At 39.1% G+C, this 26,393-nt stretch overlaps 1 protein-coding gene across 1 annotated transcript in view; it reads left to right on the forward strand.

Annotated features, from left to right (window-relative positions):
- The window catches only part of LOC121442289 (cytosolic beta-glucosidase), a 123,831-nt gene extending 112,249 nt beyond the window's left edge, over positions 1-11,582 (forward strand). Inside the window, exon 5 of the mRNA XM_041643779.1 lies at positions 11,380-11,582. Within this exon, the coding sequence (XP_041499713.1) occupies positions 11,380-11,582 (203 nt within the window). The remainder of the gene's footprint in view (positions 1-11,379) is intronic.
- Positions 11,583-26,393: the final 14,811 nt, after the last annotated feature.

The raw sequence follows: 26,393 nt of genomic DNA on the forward strand, positions 1-26,393 counted from the left end.
CAAAACTGTTCCTCCCTCTAGGCTGATCAAGATATACCTCCATAGAGAATGGGCTCCAAAGAGATATATAAGTCCTGGTCCCATTGCCAGTGGCCCCAAAGACAGCCCAAGCCACACAACTGTTACCCACAATAAGAGGGCCTAGTTTGGTCCTATGAAGGTTCCCCTGTTGTCAGTCTGGGATTAATGAGTTCCCACTAGCACTGATCAGTTGTTTCTGTGGGCGTCTCTATCACGGTCTTGACCCTTTTGGTTATATTATCTCTCCTCCCTCTCTTTGACTGGATTCTGGGAGCCTGGGCCAGTGCTTAGCTGTGGATCTCTGCATCTGCTTCCATCATTTGCTGGATGATGACATTGTTGTATGATGGCAATTAGTCATCAATCTGATTACAGAGGATCAGTTCAGATACCCTCTCCACAACTGCTTAGGGTCTTAGATGGGGTCATCCTTGTCAATTCCTGTGGATTTCTTTCCCTGGTTCCAGGTTTCCTGCTAACCTCATAATGGTTCCCTCAGTGAAGATAACTCTTTCCTTGCTCTCTCTCTCTGTTATTTCCCCATTTTCCACCACCCCATTCACGCATGTTCTGCATGCCCCTTCCTTCTTTTCTCTCCTCCCCTTCCAGCCTCCTTTCTCCCCCTCCCCATCTCCCAAACATTTCCTCAACTGTGCTTATAGCAGCATTATTCCTAAGAGTCAGAAGCTAGAAACAACCTAAATGACCCTCTACTGAAAAATGGGTAAAGAAAATGTGGTACATTTACACAATGGAGCACTAGTCAGTGGTAAAAAACAATGACATCTTAAAATTCACATGCAAATGGTGGAAGTAGAAATGAAACAAAACAAAAACATCCCGAGTGAGGTAACTCACACCCAAAAAGACAGATACAGTATGTATTCACTCAAAAGTGGATATTAGATGTAAAGCAAAGGATAACCAGCCTATAGTCCATGACTCTAGAGAAGCTAGGTAACAAGAAGAACCCTAAAAGTTCTACATATATACATATATATATGTATACCTATAAGGTATACAAGTATACCTAGATGTACATAGTATATGTGGATAACTCTAGGAAGGGGAAATAGACAAAATCTACTGATAACATTGGTTTGTTTTTCTTAATTATTTTCTATACCTGCTTGACTATGTCTGATTATCCATTATGATTACATTTAAAAATTTATAATAGCAATTAGAAATTTAGAATATTGGTACCTTCACTCAAAAGGATTTGGGTGTGCATCTTCCATGTTCTTGGGTACTGTGAGTGCAATTTCATGAAAGTGTTGAGTAATTAGGAACGGTACTTCCAAATAACTAGCTTAAGTAGAGCCACTGTCACTATTATCCCTAATAATATAAGTCTTATTTAGTGGTTCTATTGTTGTAAGTAGGTACCATAACCATGGCAACTATTATAAAGGATAATATTTGACTGGGGCTGGCTTACAGTTCAGAAGTATGGTTCAGTGTTGTCATGGTGAAAAGCATGGTAGCAGGCAGGCAGATATGGTGCTAGATAAGGCCACACTGACTCCAACAAGACCACACATCCTAATCCCTTCAGATGTCACTCCCTAGGAGCCTATGGAACCCATTGTCATTCAAATTACCATATTGTGGTCATAGTTTTCAGCATGTGGGATTGCATGCTAGGCTTTCCACATGACATGATAATGGATCTTCAGAAAACAAAACAAAACAAAGCAAGTTTCAAATTTCCTAACATTGGAAAATTCTAATTTTTAAACAAGCTCTCAGATGTTAAGATGGTGATGCCTATACCTCTGTGCTTCTTAATTTCATTTGCTTGGAATACTTGTTTCCAGCATTTCTCTTAAAGGTGAATTTTGTTTCTTAATCCACTCAGTTTACCTTTGTCTTTTGATTTGAGAATTGATATCTAGATATTAATATTTAGAATTATTATTGAAAGATATTTGAGATTGCAGTCTTTTTTATATTTTTCTTAGTTGCAGATGGTTTTCATTAAATTAGAGCTTCAATTATTTTCTTTCTGAAATCTCTTGGCCATGCTTATTTCCATCGGCAATTTGAAGTATTGCTTCAGTATTCTATTTACAGCTTTTATTTTTGTCTGCTTGGATAATAGAAACTTAATTTTTCTCCTTCAAGTATGGCAGCTATTTTTGCTACATATAATAGTCTAGGTAGCCACCATCATTGTCCTTTATATGTGACTTCTATTTTTTCTCCTGTGCCTGTAAATATTATATATATATATATATATATATATATATATATATATTAAGTATACACTAACTATGTAAGACCAAATAAAGAATACCCCCATGGCATATTATAATTGAAAAAATATATCAGTATATATAATATATTATATGTAATATAATATATAATATTTTATATATTATACACACAAGTATATTATATATTGTTTCAAATATATATTAGTATATATAATATTATATTATATATAATATTTTATATATTATATATGTGAGCATATGATATATGTATATATATAGTTTCAACTATAATATGTCATGGGGGTATTTTTTATTTGGTTTTGCCTAGTTAGTGTTTGTTTCTTGTATCTGTATGAGTATTTCTTTCCATAGTTTGGGAAAGTTCTGTCTTATCATCTTGGTGAAAATCTATGCTGTTTATCTAGGATTCCTCTCCCTCATTTATGCCCATAATTTGAAGGCTTGATCTTCTGTTGTTATTGTTAGTCTTTCTTTTATTTTGCTTTTCAAGGCAGGGTTTCTCTGTGTAGCCCTGACTGTCCTTGAACTCTCTCTCTAGAGCAGACTGGCCTCCAAATTACAGAGATCCACTTGCTTCTGCCTCTTTAGTATTTGTACTAAAGGTATGTGCCACCACCTCCCTGCTTGATCCTTTGATTATTTCTCAAGTTTCCTGTATGTTTCTTTTTTCTGATTTTTTTCCATTTTCTTATTTCATCTAGAGCCTCTACATTATCATTGAGTTCTAGTATCTGTCTTCTTCTTGATTCCTTCAATGCAGAAGGCTTTCCTCTGAGCCTTCTAATTGGGTTATTTAATTTTTTGAATCCACCTCAATTCCAGTTTACAATTCTATTTAGTTTCCAAATCCTTTTAAATATCATTGTCATTTTATTCAGCTGTATATATGTATTTTCTGGGACACCATTGAAGCAATTTTTGTCATCTTCTTGAAATTTAGCAAAGTGTTTTTTAATGTCTTTCTCCAATTCTATCATAAATCTTCCATACAACCCAGATATACCATTCCTTGGCACATTCCCAAAGGATTGAATAACCTACTTTCTATATACTTGTTCAGTAATGCTCATAGCTGCCCTATTCACAATAGCCAGAAAATAAAAACAACTTAAATGTCCTTCAAACAGATGAAGATATAATGAAAATGTGGTACATATACATAGTAAAATACTATCCAGCTTTAAAGAAAATAAAATTTCCAATAAATAGACAAGTATATAATAAGATTATATTGAGAGAGCTAACCCAGATCCAGAAACAAATGCTATATGTTCTTTCTAATCTGTGGTTCATAGCTTCAAATCCTCAGACAAGAGTAACCGCAAAAAAAAAAAAATATATGGGAAAGTATAGAGGGACCGTAGATGAGGTTGGGGCCTTGAGAGGGGAATAACAAAATATAATTGTTATGAAGTGGTAAACACAAAAATGGGGAGGGAGATCTGTGTTTGTTATCAATGGTGTGGGAGGTCCTTCTATGTGTTGCTTTTATTGGTTAATGAATAAAGAAACTGCTATGGGCCTATAGCAGAGCTATAGGGTAACAGAACTAGGTGGGGAAAACTAAACTGAATACTGGGAGAAGGAAGGCAGAGTCAGAAGAAAAGCCATGGAGTTGCCACCAGAGACAGACATGCTGAAACCTTGCTGGTAGACCATGATCCTCATGGTAAAATATAAAATAACGGAGATAAGTTGATTCTAGACGTAAGAGCTAGGTAGTAATATGTTTAAGTAATTGACCAAGCAGTGATTTAATTAATACAGTTTCTGTGTGATTATTTTGGGAGTCTGAGCAGCTGGGAACCAACAAGCGGCCTTTTTCATCAACTTGACACAAATTAGAGTCATCTGAATGGAAGGAATCTCAACTGAGAAAATGCCTCCATAAAATTGGACTGTAAACAAATCTATAGGGATTTTTTTTTTTAAATTAGTGACTGATGGGGGAGGGCTCAGGCTGTTGTGGGTGGTACTACTCCTGGCCTAAGAAAGCAATGAGAAACAAGCCAGTATGCAGCACTCCATGGTCTCTGTATCAGCGCTCTTACTGATTTGAGTTCTTTCCTTGGTTTCTTTCAGTGGACTGTGACTTTTGATATGTAATCCAAACAAACTCTTTTCTCCTCAAGTTGCATTCAGTTAAGGTGTTTTATCACAGCAATAAAGACCTTAACTAAGATAGACTACCACTATGCAGGAGGGAGAATTACACTTATCTATGGGTATAAGGCCAAATATTTAGAATGTATTTAAGGGTTATATATGTAGGTTCCTTGCCAAGATCTATGACTACAGTAGCCATGGACAGTTGACTAAGTTACCAGTACCAGGCACAATTTTCCTCTGGTTGATCAGACCTTAAGGCTGATTAGAGAGCTATTTGTTAAGCATATCAAGCATGCCACTATTGTACCCTCAATGTTACTGTGCCATGCTGGTCTTTATTGTGACAGTCCAAAGACATTCTAGCTGGGTAGGTTTTCTTCCCTCTTGGAAGCTTGCCTGGCTCTTTCTGGCATCATGAAAGCTAGTTCTCAGGGAGGAGGCTTGCAGGTTAGGTCCAGGTCAGGTCCTCTAGCTCCTGTATCTGATCTGTATATTGTCTTTAGCAGTGGGAACTTAATATCCACTTCTGGGGCAGGGGACAAGGGCAATAGCAATAACCTTAATGTTTTGAGAATCTGCTGGAAAAACTGAGGAACAGTTCAGAAGAGGGCTTCTCATGCCTGGTGTTAAGGTTTTTGTTAGGTAGTCTGTGGATCTTTGGAGGGAGTATTGCTAGCCTAGGTGGGAAGGTTTCAACTAAAATATATGTGTGTGTACACACAGAGTTAAATGTAACATCAGTAATTTTATGTAATAATGGTTCCTTATGACCTTTTCAGATATCCTCACTCTTATCCTCTTCCTCATTCTTCTGCATTTATCTCCCTCACCCACCCCAATTTAAGCACCTTATTTTCCTCTTCTGATCACTAGTACCCTGCTAGTCCTCTCTTGCTTCTCCTTGACTTTTCTAGTTTCCAGTTACTCCAGGCTATATACTCATATATGGATTTGGATCGAGGAGCCTCAGACAAGAAAGAACGTGGTATGTGTGTCTTTCTGGGTCTGGGTTACCTCACTCAATCGGCTACTTTCTAGTTTCATTCTTCTGCCTGAAATTTTCTTTTTGCAAGGATGAATAACATTATTCTATTGTATATATTTACTACATTTTCGTTGACCATTTATCAGCTGAAGGACATTTAGCTTGTTTCCTAATAATCATGGCTGAACAAGTACATGAGGGTTATTTGGATTAATGATGACTTTTGCCTTCATTATTTTTCATTTGGCTCTTTCTGGACAAATTATGTATATAGTATGCATAGATATATATGCATGGAAAAGAATGTATGTATATATCTATATATATATATATGTTTGATGTGTGTGTTTTGTTTTGAATCCACAACTATGTAGAATATAGTGATAACATGGGGTTCTTATAACTAGAAAACAAACCTAAAACCTTTTATCCCTGCATCTTTCCACAGCCTTGTCCCATATTACACTCTGACTCTATAATGGGTACCATTTTTATCCTAGCATGCTGCGTAGCTGTACAAACTCCTATTGGTCTGTGTTGACTTTGCCTCCAACTCTGGTTAAAGAAAGAAAGCAAATTCTCAGAAGTGCTTTTTCTCCTGCCAAGATCTGGGACCTCATAAATCATGGTGACAAGAAATGTGATGATGGTCTCTTTCCGTTCCCGAGGAGATTGGAAGAGGAGAGGCGTGCAGGTTCCGGTGTGGTTTTGTAATTTTTCCCAGTGATGGCCTGGTGAGAAGGATTCCAGCAGGCTAGCTCCCGAACCTAACTAGGTAATTCTCCACTTGAGTGTTCCTGCAGCGAAAATGCAGAGACATCCACCAGTGTCACTCAGGCAGTTTAGTGCTTGCTGCTGCACTCCTGGCAGTTAGCAATGAAATTGTCAAGATTTCCTTTTGTTCCCTTCCAAGCAGGCAGGGTCTCATTTTTATCCCCTGGTTTAGCACATGAATCAGTCCTTTTGTATATGATCAGTGGGACTGTGTGTGTTTTCAGAAACTGTCTGGCTTTGTACCTGGCAGGCTTTCTTGTTGGGCAGTGGTAGTTCTCCAAGTGGGAAAGAAAACATGCCTGTTCTCACGTAGCCCCAGACTGATTTACAAAACAGAGGAGATTACTGTTTTCTATCTGAGTATTGGGCTTTTGTTGCTTTGAGACAGAGATGTGTTATTCTGTACTTAAATTGGATTCTTAAAAAATGAGATTATTGAAAGGAAGGGTATTTCCCTTATTATACTTGGCAAAGGCAGAGGCATTCGTGCAAATGACAACGGATAAGAGAAGAAGGAATGTCTTATAAGTATTTTTAGTCCTGTAAAGCTTAATATGTTTGACTGCTCTGTATTTTCATTTTCTAAGTGTAATTTCATTTAAAAATGTCAACAGAACTTGGCTTAATGCTTTGCCTACACCGTTTATAAAACACTCTCTAATCAAAACACGTTGCTTGTCTCTCGATACAACTGTAACTGGGGTCATGTATCAACCAGTCTGTCAAGAATGTTTTGTCTGCATAATATCTGACTCTATAAACAAAACTCTTAAGATTCAGAGACCTACAGATGGATAGTAGAAGAGATATACAGTATTTCTCAATAACTTGAAAAATATAGACAGATATAAAAGAAAAATGAGATTAGAGCTTGATTATATAAATATTTAGCTACAGGACTCACTCGGAATGAAAACAATACCGAGTGCAATTAAAATCTGATTTATTATATGAATGTTCATTTTCTCCTTGCTTATTGAGGGATATGGCGATCTTGTTAAACTAACCAACCTTTCACTTGATTTCCAAATGAAGAAATGTGTCTTAGTGGGTCATAGAACAAGTTCTCTGACTGTGATTTTCACAAAGAAAATGGTCAGTGTGAGGATAACCATAATCTTAGAATTCTGAGAGATTTAAATAGTATTTAAAAATATAAACTCTATACCCTTCTCAAGCAATGAAAAGAACTGGGTAATGATTTAGAGATTTCTTCCCATTTTGGTCTTTTAGCATAGAGTAGAATGATGATTTTAGAGAAATCACAGAAATTATAATGAATATTATATTTATGTATATGTGCAGTTTTTGCCCAAATGATCCATGTTTTTAGTGTTTCTTTCCTTTTTTGGTATTTCATAATTTCTGACACATATTTTTAATGTATTTTGACTAAATTTACTCCCATTCATTTCTCTTCAATTTTTCCTATGTCATTCCATCACTTTCCTAACTCCATGTTTTATATTTTAATCTACTCCTCTTATGTTTTTATTGCTATGAAGAGACACCATGACCATGTGCTTCATATAAAGAAAATATTTAATAGGTGTGGGTGGCTCACTTGAAATTTCAGAAGTTCAGTCCATTATCATCATTACAGGGAGCATGGTGATGTACAGGTTGTCATGGTGCTGGAGCTTACAGTGCTACAACTTGAGGGTAACAGGAAGTCAATTGACTCACTGGGCAGTATTCCAAGCATAGGAAACCTCAAAGTACAGGCCCACAGTGATGCACTTTCTCCTACAAGGCCATACCTACAGGAACAAAGGCACACCTTCTAATAGTGCCACTCCCTCTGAAATTATGGTGGTCAATTACATTCAATCTACCATTTTTTCACTAGCTGACCCCCATAAGCTTATAAAAATATCATAAAACAAAATTCATTTAGTCCAACTTCAAAAGTCATTATAATCTATAAATTTCAAGAATGTTTTAAAGTCCAAAGTTCAAAGTCTCTTCTGAGCCTTCTGCAATTTCTGAACTATAATCACCTAAAAAATCAAAATAAAAAAGTGGATCACATACTTCCAACATATAATGGCAAAGGTTATATATTAACACTCCAAAATGCAGGGAAGGGAACATAGTGAACACATAGAGTAGACAAAAGTAAGATCAAAGTGAGCATATTGAGGACATACTGAGGACATACAGTGGACAAAAGTAAGATAAAAATCCAGCTGGGCAAACCCTAACCTCTGCAGCTAGCTCCATGCCTTCATATCTGCAACTCTGTTTAGCTTTTTTTTTTTTTTTTGGCTGCAACACACTTCTTTCTCTTTACCTGGTTCTACTCCCCATTAGAAGCTATTTTTTGGCAAGTATCCCATGACTCTGGCATCTCTAACATCTTGGGTTCTCCAAGGAAATCCAGCCTTCAACTTCACAGCTTTATGCAATGGCTTTTCTACTATGCCTTCATTTAGGGATACCCCTGACACATGCCTGACCTCAGTGGCTTTATTAGATAACTCCTTTCTTCTGTCCTTAACTCTGAACCCAGAACCATGTGACCAAACCTGCCACGTTCTACTGCTTGATGGAGATGTAACATGGTTCTCTTATTCAATTAGGTCTTCTACAGCTTTCTGTCTTTTCGGCATAACTTTGACTGTCCTGAAACTTGCTCTGTACACCAGGCTGGCCTCAAATGCAGAGAACTCCAGCTTCTGCTTTCCCAGTGCTGGGATTAAAGATGTACTCCACCATAATGGGCTCTAAGCTTTTCTTTAGTTCCTTTAGAACTAAAGAAAATTTTAGAAATTGAAAACTTGTTGGGTAGGATCTTGCCCTGAGGTCACCACTCCCTTTATTCCATTTCTTAATCCATCTATCTCCGTGAACACAGATTTAGCTCTATTCCACTTTCTGGTATTCTATTTTTTTCTCAATTTTTTTTTTGTAATTTACCCTGCTCAGCTTGCTCCTTTTCATTACAAATCCTTACTAGAGTTATCACCAAAACCACACAGCAGAGTCTATAATAGGCTGTTTTGAGATTTCTTCTGCAAGCAGAATTAATCCAAAATTCTTTGCTTTAGCCTCAAGCAGACTCTTTGGACAAGGGAAAATTGTAACCACTTTCTTCCTAAAACATCACAAAAATAATTTCTAGGAATCATGCTAAAATTTTTCTCTGAAATCTCTTGAGTGAGCTCTTCCCAGCCCCATAGTTCAAATAAGTTTTAGCGCCAGTGCCTTCTATGCTCCTACTAGTATGGCCCATTAAACAGTGCTTAAAGCATTCCACTGCTTTTCTAATCCAAAGTACAAAAGTCCAAATTTCTCCAAACAAATACATGGTCAGGTTTATCACAGCAATACCCAAGTCCCTGGTACCAACTTCTGTATTAATTAGGTTCCCTATTGCATCAAGAGATACCACAACCATCATAACTCTTATAAAAAAAACATTAAATAGAGTGGCTAGTTTACAGTTTTAGAAGTTCATTCAGTCCATTATCATCATGATGGAGCATGTTGAAGTATAAGCAGATCTGATACTGATGCTGAGAGTCCTATATCTTGCAGGCAGAAAGAAATAGACTGACTCATTGGGAGGTATTCCAAACATAGGAAACCTCAAAGTCTGCCCCAACAATGACACACTTCCTCCAATAAGACCATACCTATTGCAAAAAAGCCATACCTCCTTATGGTGCCACTCCCTACGAGATTATGGGGGCCAATTACATTCAAACTACCAGACCACTTAATTTACTTAGTGCTACCTGTATATTGTTGGGTTGTAGGAATCACCTACTGGAGCATGGATAACCTTTCAGAGGCCACATGCCTGATGAAAATTGACACTCTATTTGCCAGAAACAATTAATTGTAAATGGCTCCTCAGTTAGAAGTGGGGCTTCATGAGTCTCTTCTTCCAATCAATGAAGGGATTTTTGTGTAGCTTGATATTGTGCAAGTCTAGTATATAGAGTCCTGTCTTTGATTTCTTTGATTCTTAAAGGGCTGAAGCATCACTCTGAGTTTAGATGGAAGACATATGCAATGTGATATAGGATGTACATAGAGTCTCTCTAAAATTTGTGTTGAGAACCTAGCTCTCAAAATGATTGTACTATGAGGTGAGGACTTTGGGACATGATTAGATAGTGAGAAAAGGGTTGTCATCAATGGAGTTGATGACCACATATGAAAAGATATGAAGAAGTTCATTTGCCCTTCCTGCCACATGAAGATACACCAAGAATGTATCATTAATAAACCTGAATATAGTCTCTCACAACATGCTGAAGCTACCATTGCCTTGATTTAGGACTTCTCATTTCTTTGAACTATGAAAAATTATTGGCCAATTGCTTATAAACTAGCCTGTCTTTGCCATTGTGCAACAGTGGCCAAGTAACAGAGATTGCCATATTATTTTTAAGTTTCTCATACTTGTCTGAGGACTTTACTAGAGCTGTGAACTCACATTTTTCTGAGTTACCAGACAGGTACCAGTTTGCTCATGGGAATATAAGGGACAGGCTTCTCTGGGCACGCTACTGTCATCTCTTCCAAGTGACCAGTGCATTTTCTCAGCTATTAAAAGCTGTACTGTGATGACAAATGGTGTTTTTTACTGAATACACACTATAAAAGTGTGTGTATGTGTATGTGTGTGCATATATTTGTGTGTGTGTGTGTGTGTGTGTGTGTGTATGTGTGTGAGTGTTCTGGAAAAGACACTGAAATGTGCATTAAGAGAATAAAAGAATGAAACAAATGTCAAAATGACTGATTACATTATTAGAATAAGTAACTTCTTTTAATGTTGGGATAAGGTTTTACTATGCCATCCAGGAAGATCTATAATTCATTAAGTAGAATGTGTATCCACCCCTCTGTGTCAGACTTGCCCATGCTGGGATTATGTGTCACTCCTGCCTGTCCGTGACTGAACTCCTGAACTGAAGCTCCTGCTCAGGTCAAGCATAAAACTAGAAAAGGGCATTATTTCAAGTGACAACAATCACTTTATGCTCTGGTGTGGGACCTGATGCTTTCATGATGGTACAAACTATGCAGTAGCTAAATCAAGCTAAGTAACATATGCATTAGATCCCAAACTGTACTTTATTTCAGCATTATGTCTGTGGTTAAAAATACAAAGAAGAATTTTGTCTGTGGCCACTGAGATCTCCAGGAGAGCAGGAGAAGGAGGTGCCCAGTGCTCTTCAGTGATATTTGTTCTCAGAACTTTCCCAGAAAGGCTAATGACTCTTTTCCTTTCAGCTATCCATGTTGATGAAGTCAACCTTCAAATGTACTGTGCGTGGTCACTTCTGGATAACTTTGAGTGGAACAATGGGTACAGCAGACGGTTTGGCCTCTTCCATGTTGATTTTGAAGATCCTGCTAGACCCCGAGTCCCATACAGGTCAGCCAAGGAATATGCAAAGGTCATCAGAAACAATGGCCTGGAAGGCGCTCTGTAAGGAAGATAACTGGGAAATGGCCTTCACAGAAGCTGCTGCTGCTTGAGAGACTGAAGGCTACTTTGGTTATGTTTTCTCAGAGAACAACAAGTTTTGTTCTCAATGGTCTGCGATTATAAAACCTGAATCCTAGGAATGTTATCTGTATTTTATTTGAAAGCATCTTAAATCGTAAAATAGAGTATCACAGAAACAGATTTTCACTAAAAAAATTAGATCTACTTGGAAACTTTAATTTAAATTTTTAGAAAAATTTTCTGGAAAATGAATGAAGCATCTATGAAAATAATGCACAGTTGACTTGCAGTCTAATAGCAGAATTCTTAGCATAAGCATAGATTTGTGCCCCTGCTTACTTTGGGTGCATAGCAATTTTTGCTTAGGAAATTTCTGTGAGTGTTTGATTTATAAAATTTCTAATATTTAATTTAGCACAAAATAACAAAACTAAAAGTCACAGTATGCATTCTGTCCAGCAAGAGAACTGCTAATAAATTTAATGAAACATATTTGTTAATATGTTTACAATACATTTTGTCAATGATTTGTCAAATATATATCTTTCTTTTGTCTAATGAACTTTGGAAAATAATAAAAAATAAATTTGAATGGAAAGGGAACATCTTGCTTTACCTCATTTTGCTTTGTTTGCCAGTGTCAGGGATGGAGCACATCACCTTGTGCTTGTTAGGCAGAGTCTCTACCAACAAGCTGCATCCAACAGCCCCAGAAGCAGTATTTGTGTTAATATTTATCAAAATCCCAGATTCTAGTCACACAACAATACCAAATTCAAAGTGAAGAGACAAACAGGACATCAACCCCATCTTTACATGTGTTTTGTATATTTTTAGAAAATAATTATTTTAAACTGCTTCATTATCGACAATTTTACACATGTGCACCATGTACCCTGATCCTATTTATGCTCTGCTTTGCTCTCCCATGGACTCTCTCCAACATGTTCCCTTTTCTTCTTTTTGTCCTTTCTTCTTAAAAAAAAAAAAAAAGAACAACAGTAAAACCACCAAGTCTAATTGGCATTTCATGCTAGAATGTTGACTGATTTGGGTGGTTTGTTCCTGTGCAGGTAGTCGTAATTGCAGTGAGTTCCTGTGTACAATTTCTGTTATGTCCAGAGACAGCATCTCATAATACAGGACCCCATCCTCTGGCTCATCCGTTCATCCCCTCCTTCTTCTGTGATGTTCCTCGAGCCTTGGGTTGGTTGTAATTCTATAAATCTTTATTTTAAAATATCATGATATAAACACATGCTTTGAGTGGCCAATATGAATGTAAGCAATGGAGATGCAGGGATTTACTACATTGGAAACTAAGATGTTTGAAATGGCCATAGGGTTGGTTGAAGTTGTTGGTTTTCTGAACTTCTTTAGTGGAAGTCAGCAGTAGGTACAGGACTCCTTTAGGGGTTCCATTTTGCCCTCTAGTACATCCACCTTATGTACCGTTCTGTCCTTATATGATGATAAGCAGTATTATTATTATCTTCTTTGTTGATGGGGAAAATGAGGCAGTTCACATAATATAATTCAAGTCACACACACACACACATAATATAATTCAAGTCACACACACACACACACATAATATAATTCAAGTCACACACACACACACACACACACACACACACACACACACTGGTCCTAGGATGTCTCACATGAGCTTTTATCCAGCACACTGTTTGTTATGATTCCCTGGGAGTACTCTCTGTATTTTCTGGGCAGGAAAAGAGACCAAGGCATTAAGTTGATGGCACAGCAGGAAACAGGAAGGGTTTCCAGTCTTCTCCTGCTGCTTCCCCTAGGAAACTGTATAGATTTGGCATCCTTGGAAGGCCTTTTCTGTGAGTAGATGAAATGTCATTTTTCCTCTTATAAACTGTGGTCAATTTCTGGATCGTTTTCATGTTCATTATAAGGGAATTATTTACAGTGGGGAACACAATTTCAGTAACTTTGGACAGAGTGAGAAAGAATCGGTCATAGTAGTTCAATAAACATGGATGCACTGGGGAAAATTATATTAAGATTAAAATGGTATACATGGGGAATTCTATTACATCTTTGCCTCTGGTTTGTTATTTTTATTGTTCAATGAGACATTATCTCACAATTTGTGTTCATTTAAGAAGCACATTTCCAAAGCTTATTTCATTCCTTTCCAATCCAGCTTGTCTTTTTCATTTTTACCATGCATCTTGTTTACAATTTATATGCCCTCTTATATTATCTTGCCCGGCAACTGAGTTTTCCTTTTAATTAGGATGCTGCTTTGAGTATTACTTATCCTGTGGGGCAAATTCACAAGTTTTACAACAATACAAATGAGCACTGTGTTTTCCTTTCCAAAACCAGAAAATTAATATTCCATTGTAGATAAAACAGTCTGTCACATATGGTCTACCAGGTGAAATAAACATTTGCATTGCTCTTGCCTATGCTTCTTCCCAGAACTGTAGACTTTTGCAGCCCTTTTATGGCTTTCACGGTCCAGCTCTTCATTCCAAAGGTGGACCACACAATTTGGGACCCCCTATTAGTCATATAACTTAGTATAAGTTACCCTGGAGTTAAAATGGAAAAACTAACAACAGTAACAAGAAAACATAAAACCCTCATGGACTTCCCCTTCCATCCACAAAATTCTCACAGTCCCTATAGTATTTCAGTTAATATTATATTTAATGGTTTGTCTTAGCATTTAAGAACAAGATTGGTTGTGCTTTGCCTACCCAAAAATTTGAATTCTTTAAATGGAAAAGCAAGAGTTGTTCATTATGCTTAGGCCCCATAAATATGATATATCTAGTATGGAAGGTCAGCTGAGGGCAGTGATGGTCATGTTTTATATAAAGAAATAACGAGAGATCTCAGTGATAGGTTAGACATACTTGAATTTCTTCTTTATTTCTCCCTTGATTGCTTTACTTTTGAATTTTTCTTTTTCTTGCTATGTGAACACATGTTATCTACTTCTTCATGAACACATTTAAGAAAATTATTTTTTTTATGTTTTTAAACGTATAGTTTGTTTTAAAATAGAAAGTTGGCAGGTTGCTAAAAATATCCAAAATGACAAGGCTGCTTTGTTCTGATAGGCAGGATGTTTGTCTCACTCCCGAGAAGGGAGGGGCTTCCACCTGAGTCCTTTAGTGCGTGAAAAGATGGGGATGTAATTTTTCATTAGAGCCTCAAACCAAGAAGTTGGCAACCTCAGTGTTTGGCAGGAGAGTGCCAGTCATGTTTTTATGTCCTGGGAATTTGTGTTTGGCCTGTAGCTTTTAATTATTTTTACGAACTTGAGAATAATGAATACATTTATAATATATTGAAAGAAATTCCCCAATACTGACTGACCAGAAAAAATAGATTTATATGATAATCCTTAAACACCAATTCTATTACTCAGTGCTAGTCAGAAGGAAAATAGAATGCCGAGCCTTATTACTGGGAGCTCAGAATGTAAATCAAAGCTGATGGAATTAATACTGTTTAATTACTAGCAGCACACCTCACCTGGAGAACACATATTCATCACTCAGCAGAATGTTTTAGCTGCAGTTGTCCTGGGAGGGATGTGGTTTAGAGTTGAAAGCACTATGCGCTCTAAATAATGGTCTTATAAGGGACTGTCATACCTTAGGATGGCCTTTGGGAATGGGCGACAGCTGTGTGCAGAGAGGCAGTGGGTCGAGCAGAGAGTATGAGGTCAAAGTGCTCATTTAAGGTTGAGGGGAGGGATAATTGCCAACAGTAAGAGGTGATGGATGTGAGGTTTTTATATAGTCTTTTATCAGCATGTGTTTACTGTATGTGATAGTGAGTTCCATTGCGTTGTGACATTTTCATACATGCATAACAGAAGTTCACTTTGATCCTACCCTGTAATTATTCTCTTATCTCCCCTCCTCACTATGGTTCCCTTGTGAGGGGTATTTCTTGAGGTGAGTAGACTGGCTTGCCACATGCCTGAGCATTGATCAGTGATTGGCACTTGCCATCTTTCCTGCATGGCTATTGGTAGCTGATATCAAGCAAATACAGCATTGTCATAACAAAGAGTTGTGAGGGAATGAATATTTCTGTAAATCTAATATTAACCCAAAATATTAACCCAAAAGCTCAAGCAAGAACGTGTGATAGATGCTGGGAGAGGAAGGACCAGTTTGCTTTCATAGTTTGACCCTTGCTAGATCATCCAAGTAGAAAGCCATACACCCAAGAGGATTTGAGTAGCACAAATTGTACTTGTATGGCTTCAAAGTCATTATGGAGCCTTGAATACCTATCCTTCTGTCTCTGCCTCCTGAGTTCTAGCATTACAAGCACTCAGCCTAGATGATATTCCTTTGCCCAGGAAAACACCTAGGACCACCCCAGATGTCCAAAATGATTCCGTTGTCTAAATGTATACAGTTGACATATTTGCTTGCTCAGGTATTGTGCATACTGTTACAATTCTGCGAGTTCATAAGTTCAACTGCCCTACTAGGACCTCAAATTGCAACTCTTTGTAGTCTTTCATCACCTATGGATCCTATGATCTTTCTATCTTTTCTTGCATGATAATCCCATCTACCTGAATCATAGAGTATGAAGAAATCAAGCTGGGACTCATCTGAGTCCTTCATCCCTAGATATTGGCTAGTTTCATGGTGCTATCAGGTTTTATACATGCTACTGGAGAAGGAAAGTAATTATCGATATTTCTTAGTTATGAACTCTGTGGGCTACAATAATGACCAGTCTGAGAAGACATTTTCACTTATACAATAATGACTAAAAAATCACGAGCGTAACCAACTACTTTCTGATTGGATTTAAGGCCTGCGTCATAAGATTAACCTCATACCTGACACCTTTACTGGGACCAAGAATCTATGGGAAAAACCTACTACTATTACTCTGCCAAGTGGGTATAGTATTTAACTTATTCTTAATAATGTGATTTTATTCAAAGATCATTGTGTCAGTCAACCATCGTCAGAGAAGTTTCTTTTGCAGTAGATGGTGATTAGCAGAGTCCTGTCTGCTGCTAGTCAAGGAAAGTGAAGAGAGTAAGAGATCATGGAGTGCTCACCGCTAAATTGGACATTTATAGCATAACCCTTCATGACAAAGACAGGGATATATATATATATATATATATATATATATATATATATATATATATACACCTCAATGGCCAATATGACTTATTGGACATTTGGGTAATGAAGGTTCAATAAGTCAAGAATGGCTCTCTGAAGAAACAATGGTGTAACAGAAAGTGACTAGCATTTACTTTGTTCTAACCAGGAACACAACCTACAAGGATTTTAAAATACTGATTACAGTTTTGAGATTAATGACTTTCTCTTGTCTAGAGTTGATAATTGGTGTTTATCCTGTACACAAGTCCCTATTCCTAGCTTTTTCTTTTTCTAGTGCTGAGAATTAAACCCAGGTCTCCATAGAGGCTACACTAGGGCTTTATCACTGGGCTACTCCCCTAGTACCTGGTTTCTTCTTCTAACTAATATGCTCTCAAGCCATTTGTTCTCCCCTATGATGGTCTTCATTAACCACCACTTTACCTTGTACTACTGTGGTAGTTTCAATGTAACTGCCTCATAAGCTTATAGGGAGAGGCACTATTAGGTGTGGCTTTGTTGAAGTAGGTATGGCCTTGTTGGAGGAAGTGTGTCACTGGTCACTGTGGAGGTGGGCTCATACATATATCAAGATATACCCAGGGTCCCAGACCACTTCCTGCTGCCTGGGAGTCAAGATGCACAACTCTCAGCTCCTGTTCCAGCCCCATGTCTGCCTGCATGCCAATGTGTTGCAAAATGATGATTATACACTAAACTTCTGAAAATATAAGCCACCACAATTAAATGTTTTTCCTTTATAAGAGTTGCCATGGTCATGGCTTCTCTTCACAGCAAGGTGACATGCTCTAGGCAGCAAGGGGAAAGCACACCCCGTCTCAGTGCCACCATAACTTGAGTGGGACAAGGACACCCACATACCTTCCCAGAGCAGCTTGCCCTGGGGAGAGGAGAAAACACTGCCTGCTGGACACGGTGTGGCACTGGATGGTTGGGAACTATTATGGTGAGCAATTATAAGATGGGGTATGGGAGAGAAAGAGCAAGACAGGGTGATTCATATCCTGTGGAGAGAGGCAGATCTGAAGAGGTGAAGGCAATGAGGAGTGGACTGAGGTGGGTGGCTTGCTTACCACCTGGGGCATTGGTGATGTCCAGGCCTGGGCTGCTGACACGGCCCTTGTCTGGGTCTGTGACCCTACTGCAGCTGACTTCTGTGACTCCTATAACTACCGAGGGCGAAGAAGATAAGGATGCCCAGAATTGGCCAAACCCCTCACTGACTGCAGCTCTAGGGAGAATTGGCATTGCTCTTTACCAGTTACAGCATTGGGGAGAGCAGGCCCTGAACCTTGCCTGTCTAGCACAGTAGAGCTGACCCTGTTGGTAAAGAGAGTGGGTGAGTCAGGTGAGAATGTGAACAGGGGAGAGATGACCCCAACCCTGTCATCTGCCACGTGGTGGCGAGTTGATGGGAAGATTTTCTCCCTTGCTCCTCACTACCTGTGGCAGGAGAGGGTGCTAAGCCTCCTCCTTAGTAGCTGAAGCATTGGGAATGCAGGACCTGCACCTCACTTGGGCAGTACAGTAGACCTGATGGGGGCATGAGTGAGCCACCGTGAAAACATGAACATGGGAGACCTGGATATGACCCAATCTGCCATATTGGGGAGTGGGCAAGAAAATGATGTTCCCCTACTCCTCATCACCTGTGGCCAATGGGAGAGCTGGTCCTGAAGTCATAAGAGTGAAAGAACTGTTCCTGTCCCACACAGGCTGTAGTACCTGGGAGAATGGCCCCTGCACCTTGCCTGGGTTAACACAGTAGAGCGTCCCCTGGTGGTGGAGATCTGAACAAGCCTGTCCCGAGGCTGTGAATGCCAGAAAACCAGTCTCACCCCTTGCTCTTTGCTTCATAGGGTGAACTAGCTGGGGCAATGCTGGAGAGCTCACCCAGGCTCAGAACCAGGGCTATGAGTTGCTCTCCTCCCCAGCCAAGTGCAACACCATCTATGAATTTGTTGGAGTATGTGAAGGGGCTAGTCATGCAGAACTAAAGTTGTAGGATCTCTATGACACAGGACAATAATAGGATATCCAAGAGGAGCCACAGTGAGGATTCTTTATTGATAGTGTAGCAGAACCCAGAGTCCTCGAACCAGACAATGACTCTTTGCAATGAACACTTGCAAGTAAAGATATATTGACTAAAGGGGATGCTGCGTGACTCACCTTGTCACCCTACAGCTTCTATGATGACATCTTTCTCTTTTCTTTTTTCCTCTCTTTTTTCTTTTATCTTTTTTTTCCAGTATACATAAAAGTATAATATCATTTTATTTGTTACATAGGTGAATCCCCCCCCCCATTTTTCATGTTTTAAACCCTACATCCCAGATTCCACAGAATACATTGAAGTCTCATATTATGAGGGTCCTGTTTCGTATCACTACTTATGAGGAGTCACTGAACAATAGGAAAATGTTGAATGGCTCTATCTATCCTTATTCTTTTTGAAGGTATGTAAATAGGTTCAGCTGTAATTATTTTAAGCAGGCACAGCTAGAATTACAAATAAGGATTTTTTTTTAGTTTAAAAGATATTGTATAATATCACCATAATAAAAACAGATCTACCTGACCTGTCCCTGATGAATGAACTGGCTCTTTGGAATCAATTCTATGGGATGGCATGCCTTATCCAGCCTTGATTCAAGGGGGGGGGGGGACTTGGTCCTACCTCAACTTGATATACTATAATTAGTTTACCCCTGTGGGAGGCCTTGCCCATTCTGAATGGAGATGGAGAAGGAGTGGATGGGAAAGTGGTTAGAAAGAAGTGGGGGGAAATGGGAGGAGAGGAGGGATTGAAAGCTGTCACTGCTATGCAAAATAAATAAATACATAAATAATTTTGAAAGGTTAAATCCCAAAATGCATACATAAAATAATGCAATAAGTTAATATTGCCTGTATTCTTAATGCTACACCATTAAGCCTTGTGAGTTTCCAAGTAAATCTTGTAGAAAGCAAGTTAGGTTTTTTTTTTGGGGGGGGGGATAAAGGAAAGGTGGATAGGGGAGCACGGAACCACAATTCTTAGTTAAGGGAGCTACTTTAGGGTGGCAAGAGACTTGACCCTAGAGGGGCTCCCAAGTGCCCAAGATGAGGTTCCCAGTTAGTTCCTTGGGCAGCTGAGGTTTGGGAACCTGAAATGACCCTATCCTAGAGCAATACTGACGAATATCTTGCATATCATCATAGAATCTTCATCTGGTGATGGATAGAGATAGAGACAGAGACCCACACAGGAGCACTGGACTGAGCTCCCAAGGTCCCAATGAGGAGCAGAAGGAGGGAGAACATGAGCAAAGAAGTCGGGACCACGAGGCGTGCACCCACCCACTGAGACAGTGGAGCTGATCTATTGGGAGCTCACCAAGGCCAGCTGGACTGTGACCGAAAAAGCATGGGATAAAACCGGACTCTCTGAACATGGCGAACAATGAGGGCTGATGAGACACCAAGGACAATGGCACGGGGTTTTGATCCTACTTAATGTGCTGGCTTTGTGGGAGCCTAGCCAGTTTGGATGTTCACCTTCCTAGATATGGACGGAGGGGGGAGGACCTAGGACTTACCACAGGGCAGGGAACCCGGACTGCTCTGTGGACTGGAGAGGGAGGGGGAGAGGAGTGGGGGGAGGGGGAGAAGGGTGGGAGGAGGGTGAGAAGGGTGGGAGGAGGGGGAGAAGGGTGGGAGGAGGGGGAGGGAAATGGGAGGCTGGGAGGAGGTGGAAACTTGTTTTTTGTTTATGTTTTTTTCTTCTTTTCTCAATAAAAAAAACTAACTTGTTTTCTTTTATCTTAAATATTATTTTATTTTCAGGGGGAGATTGCAAGGGCAGATGGTAAATACAAAGGGATGGGGAGATGAATGGGATCAAGATTAAGGATGTGCTAGTCACAAAGAGTAAATTAAAAGTTATAAATAGCCGGGCAATGGTGGCACACGCTTTTAATCCCAGCACTCGGGAGGCAGAGGCAGGAGGATCTCTGTGAGTTCGAGACCAGCCTGGTCTACAGAGCTAGTTCGAGGACAGGCTCCAAAGCCACAGAGAAACCCTGTCTCAAAAAACCAAAATAAAATAAAATAAAATAAAATAAAAGTTATAAATAATGAAACCCTAACTAACAAAAAATACGATGGGCTGGGATTGTGTAATTTCACTTTCAAGTACTATCATGTGACATGTTACTTTTGTGCTTGGCTTATTTCTCTTTACATAATGTCCATCAGGTCCATTTATATGATGCCCTAAGTGATAGAAATGTATCAGAAATTCACTCACATGATGCATTCCAAATGATAGATCTTCTGCGTTTTTAACATGTCATACAAGAATACATTATTTTTATTCATTCGTCTATTGGTGGGTTCTCAAGTTGAACTGACTGACTGAATTAATTTCTTTTAGATAATTGCCCAGCAGTGGAATTACTCTATTTTTTTAAATGTCAGGGTACTTCCATAATGTTATCAAAATGTTTGAAGTAATTTGCATTCCTACCAATAGTGTTCAAGGGTTCCTTTCCTTCCATCTCCTTGTCAATGATTGTTAGTCTCATCTCCCCTTTTGATGATAGCAATTCTAACAGGAGCAGATTGCTAAAAATCATGATATTTTTAATCATGTATTTACTTGTCCAGTGGTGAGTAACTTCAGGTTTAGTTCATTATCTATTTTCTTTACCTAGGGTGATATTCAGTGTCTGAGTAATTTATCAATGTACAAAGTTATTGATGCAATCTATCTGATGTAGTCAGATTTTAATTTATAGTTGAAACTTCAGGTGTGGATAAACCAAACATACGTCCCATAAGCTATTCTATAGTGATTTCCTCCCACCCCAGAAAAATAAATTATGGCAATGAGGTGATAATTTTTACCAACCACAGAGATATCAGAGGTACATCCAGTATGGAAACCCATATAACATTTATTTGGATATCAAGCATACATTTTTGTTTTTCAGACGAAGATGTGGGAGAATCAAACCTAGAAGTGCCCAGGGCTAATGATTTCTAGAAACATTCAGACAGCTGCCCTGACATACAGTTTATTCGCAGGCCCTTTTATAGAAGTTCCTCTGTGTCTCTGAAACGTCAGCCAATTTTCCATACCTTCCAGCTGGCCATGTCGCAGAGTGCTGGATCTGTAGCTTCTTTATAAAGACAGCCACCATCTATATGAAACACTCTCTCTGCTCACGTACTCACACAGGCAATTTTGTTTTGGAATCTTCTCTCCAAAAAACCTGATACTCTTCCAAGAAATAAATCACCAAACCAAAACTTTTCCCAGGATTCAAGTTTTGTATTTTGACTTCCAGTTGAAAGGCATGGTGGTTAAGGAAACATGGAACTCAGAGTTTTATTTGAGCTCTGTATTTTTTAGAACACGTGACCCCAACAACTTGTATTAGATATGATTTTAATATATATTTTGATTTTAATTCAATGAGTATGAAAATAAAAGTGTTCAGAAAATTATTTTAAAATAAAATGAGATGATAATATGAAAAGTAACTCAGCCTGCAGTCTACTGATGATAATAGTGGTAGTTACTGTTTTTGTTTTCTACTGGTGTTGGTTAAAGACTCAAATATAAGGGGAAAATCAAAACCTTGGCTTACTAGCCCTTGCTCCATACTTGTCTTACTTTCCCATCTTTCTCGTCTGAACAAAAGCCAATGCACGGCACTCATGGAAAGCTTTATATGGCTGATCCAACAAAACATCCATGCGCTCTCTCCATCTAGGCACGTTCTCCCCTTGACTGCAGTTCTAACCCAAGCTTTACTTTTCCAGATCCATCCTATCCAGGGAATGCAGCTGTCGAAGAGTGACCACTTTTTAAATCTGTTGCCTGCCAACAGATGGTTTAAGAACGGCTCTTCATCAAATTGAATTTTGTGGTGGGCTCTCTGTGCCTCTTGTGGGTTTAGTTTCTGTGTTCTGTGGAACCGAAACATTTTATTTACCATGAGTAAAAGGAAGAGCAGTGATGAAGTTTTTCTGCTTTCTACTCTGCAAATGCCTCCCTCTCTTTTTTGCTTCCCTGTAAACTACAATACACACTTCTTATGAAACTGTGAATTGATTTGAATGGAAGACAGAACTAGTGAAAGGTTTGGCAGCAAATAAACATTTTCTTTGCCCTCTGTGTTTCATTTTTTGTACAGTAGAATGCATCCCTGAAAACCTTCCAGATTCACTATGTTCTGATCACACTGTCTATTATAATTCTGCCCGATGGCAAATTTCTCCTTATTGACTCTAAATTACATTTAATCCTGTTAGGATCACTTTTTATTGAAAGGCATGCATTGTGATGGCATTGACGGGAATCCAGCAACCAAGATGCCCAGCCAGAGGAAAATAAACTCTTGGAGCTTTCTAATGCTTGTCATTTTCATGCTGGGCCCAGCTGTGGAGCCTCTTGAAGGATGGAGAGGATTGGGGTGCTCAGTGCAGATAATGGTGCGCTCCTGGGCGGTGTGGAGAGCTCTCCACCACAAGAAAATAATCTTTTGAGCCCAATGGACTAAGAACCAAAGACCATTTTGAGCTAAGACAGTATAATTCTATTAGTGAGAAGACCTCGCAGGGGGAAATTGCCTGTGTTAAAATCTGTGCACAAATTAAAATAACAGGGCTAAAGGGGAAAATATCTCTATAAAAGGCTTTAGGGCTCTAGTGGATAAAAATATCCTGTCACATTAGGATCTGGGGACCTAAAGATACAGTTTTTAACCTTTTTTTAAATATCATATTGGTATCCTTTCCTCAACTTTAGCTTGTGCAATAAATCTGTTCTTGAGGGCTTATTTGATGAATCCGAGTGCTGTACCAACACATAGTATTGCTTCTTATCAAGAAAATGCTGAAAATAAAGTCTACACCTTTTGGTTGTGTGTTGATGCCTCCTAAGACCAATGCCACCAAAAAAAAATCTATTTTTCCTAAGTGTATTGAATACATACATCCCCTGAAACTTTGATGGAATTTTTGTGTCAAATCATGTTAATACTGCTGTTTTGATACAGTGTGTGAAATCCACTTAAACGCACACCTCAAATTAGAATAGATTACGGCAAAAGAGTGAATAGTTAAAACTACCATTCAGTGATAACGGTGTGCATTTCCTAGGGTGACAGAATTTTGGATTCCTAAGGACTGCTTAGCTGTTGAATAGAGAATACCATATATCACAGCTTTACCCACAAGTCAGTTATTGAACAATGACTGAGACCTGAAAGCTCATGTTACACTTCCAATTCCATGACAAAGACAACATGTCCAGTATTTGAGAACTGTACCATGTAAGCAAATGAAGACACAGTTCATGGTTCTATTAAAGGATGATGGCAGCATTTACTCTAGAATTAAACAATAAGGAAACACATGATGCTCTGAGCTCTCATTATTGGGATTACAGAGAATTTCTCTTCAATAGCATAAACAAGACAGATGCCAACAAAGTTATTATCTTCCAGCACTCCTTTTCTGCCTTTCTTTCTCTTTTTCTCCATCTCTGTTCTTTCTCTCTTACCAATTATCTCCTCTCTCCAGTTCCTGTCTTTTCTTTCAATGCTTCTATTCTTGCTCTTCATCCTTCATCAGACACTATTAAGAACCTTCTTGGCCTAGGCATGGTGCAGGCATTGTCGACATTCTGTGACCCAGTCACACTGGTGTCTTCATGCCGCTTACAAGTCAATGGAAACAATACAGGGCTACCCAGTAGAGAGTTCGGATAAAGGCACCCCTGAGGAAAAGCTGTCTCACCCCCCTTTAAAAATTAAGTTCCAAGGCAAGAGTAATGTGGCTCACTGGAAACTCCTAGCATTCCCCCTTCTTAAGAAAACAAGAAACAAAGAAAATAAAAAAAAAAGAAGAAAAAAAAAACTGAATAAAAAAGGTCAACAACCTCATTTTTTCTAAAATCTCTAAAGGAATATATAAGAAAACAACAATGAATCATGAGCAACCCTGGCAGGCACAGGCCATATGCATCCCAGGATAGCTAGAAAAACTAGCCCAAGATATCTGTAGATGACAGTATTGTGTTGAAGTGTCAAAAGTTAGGTTAGAGCATAGAACCTCAGATGGCTGTATAGAAAAATGAAGGAACACATAGCTTCCGATTCCTCATCTCTCCAGATGATGTCAGGTTGGGGTTAGAGGCATTTTTCCCTGTGAAGAAAAGGGAAGCAACAGGATGCCTCAGCTACCGTCATAACCATGGATTCTTAGGATCCTCACTATTAGAGACTCATGGAGTTTCTGAGCCCAGTTGAGGATGCTTCCTGAGGTTCAAAAGCTGAGCTTTCCCAGAGTATATTACCCTGTGTCCCCAGGCCAATGCTTGGACCCTATTAATGTGTGTTCTGTTCCGGGTATGAGAAGTCCTTCCTTGAGACTCTGCTTCCCCTGCCCCTGTTACATTGCAGGTCATCCCTTCACCACTTGACCACTAGTGCCAAGCTCTCATAGCCTCTCCATGTCCTCATCTCTGGTTCTACTTTCCTGTTAAGAAAAGCTGTGGTGACTCCTAATTGCTTGGGACCCAGAGTCTTAAACTACTGGAGCAAGCAAACATCTGGGGGACTCTGTTGTTAAGTCTTCTACATAAGGAAGAAGTCACTGCAGAGTCTAACCTCTGGCATACCAGCAAAGTGGCACATGCTTCTGTATACACAGTTGATATATCAGGCCACCTTTGGGGATTCATAGACTCTGCTAAAAGGTGTGCATATACTATAGCAGAAAGAGGAGATACAGTGCCTTGCAGTCTAGGGTATCAATGCCTTGACTGGTGTGTGTTAGTCCACCTTCTGGGTCAACCAATCACAGTGCTGTAACCATCTGCAATGTAAATGTACTGGCATCTTGAAGTTGGAGCTGATAAGATCACCTGACTTTTCCACGTGGAGACACTATTGTGCTGGTCTATTGTGGATATCTCAGTGTGCCAGGTAGAAATGTGCCATTAATAAGTCCTTGCTTCTTCTGCTACACCCATACTCAGAACCTGGATTTACTTCCATGTCTTATCTTCCCATGGTACAATGTCACCCCAGTGCAGTGTGTTCACTACAGCTTGAAATACTGTCTCTCCTATTAGTTCACACCTTTCAGTTAAATCTGTGACCTGGCTCCCAGGGTTCAAAGCTATAGAGCACCTTTTCTTCGTCAGAGCCAAGCTGATGCTCTGGCTATTAAGAGTGTGTATTGACCTTGTCTTAGCTGTTAAACTATATCCACTAGTGTCATTTGAAGTGAACTTGTGCTCAGGTCAAATGTGCTATCATATTTTGCAAGGCCCTAAGCTCAGGAATTTGCCTCTGCAGCTTTTGTAGAACACTGTCCTCCAAGCACAAAACCCATTACCATCTTCCTCAGACCAGGTGTGACTATCACAAGGAATGCTCAATATCAGACCTGTTGATGTGATGTTGACTGCTGCTGTTCCCTCAGAGAAGAAGGGAGTGGGGAGGATTATCGGACACTCATCTGAGATTCCAGTCACTTCTTCCTGCATCTTCGTCCAATCTGTAATTGTGTGAAGCTTCATGTGGTCTCATTTGTGAAGTCATAATATATAGAGTGTGAGGGACAGCAGCAGGGAG

This window comes from Microtus oregoni, unplaced genomic scaffold (assembly GCF_018167655.1).
Source record: "Microtus oregoni isolate MIOR12 unplaced genomic scaffold, Mior012 000090F_ref0000504, whole genome shotgun sequence".
Taxonomy (NCBI): Eukaryota; Metazoa; Chordata; class Mammalia; order Rodentia; family Cricetidae; genus Microtus; species Microtus oregoni.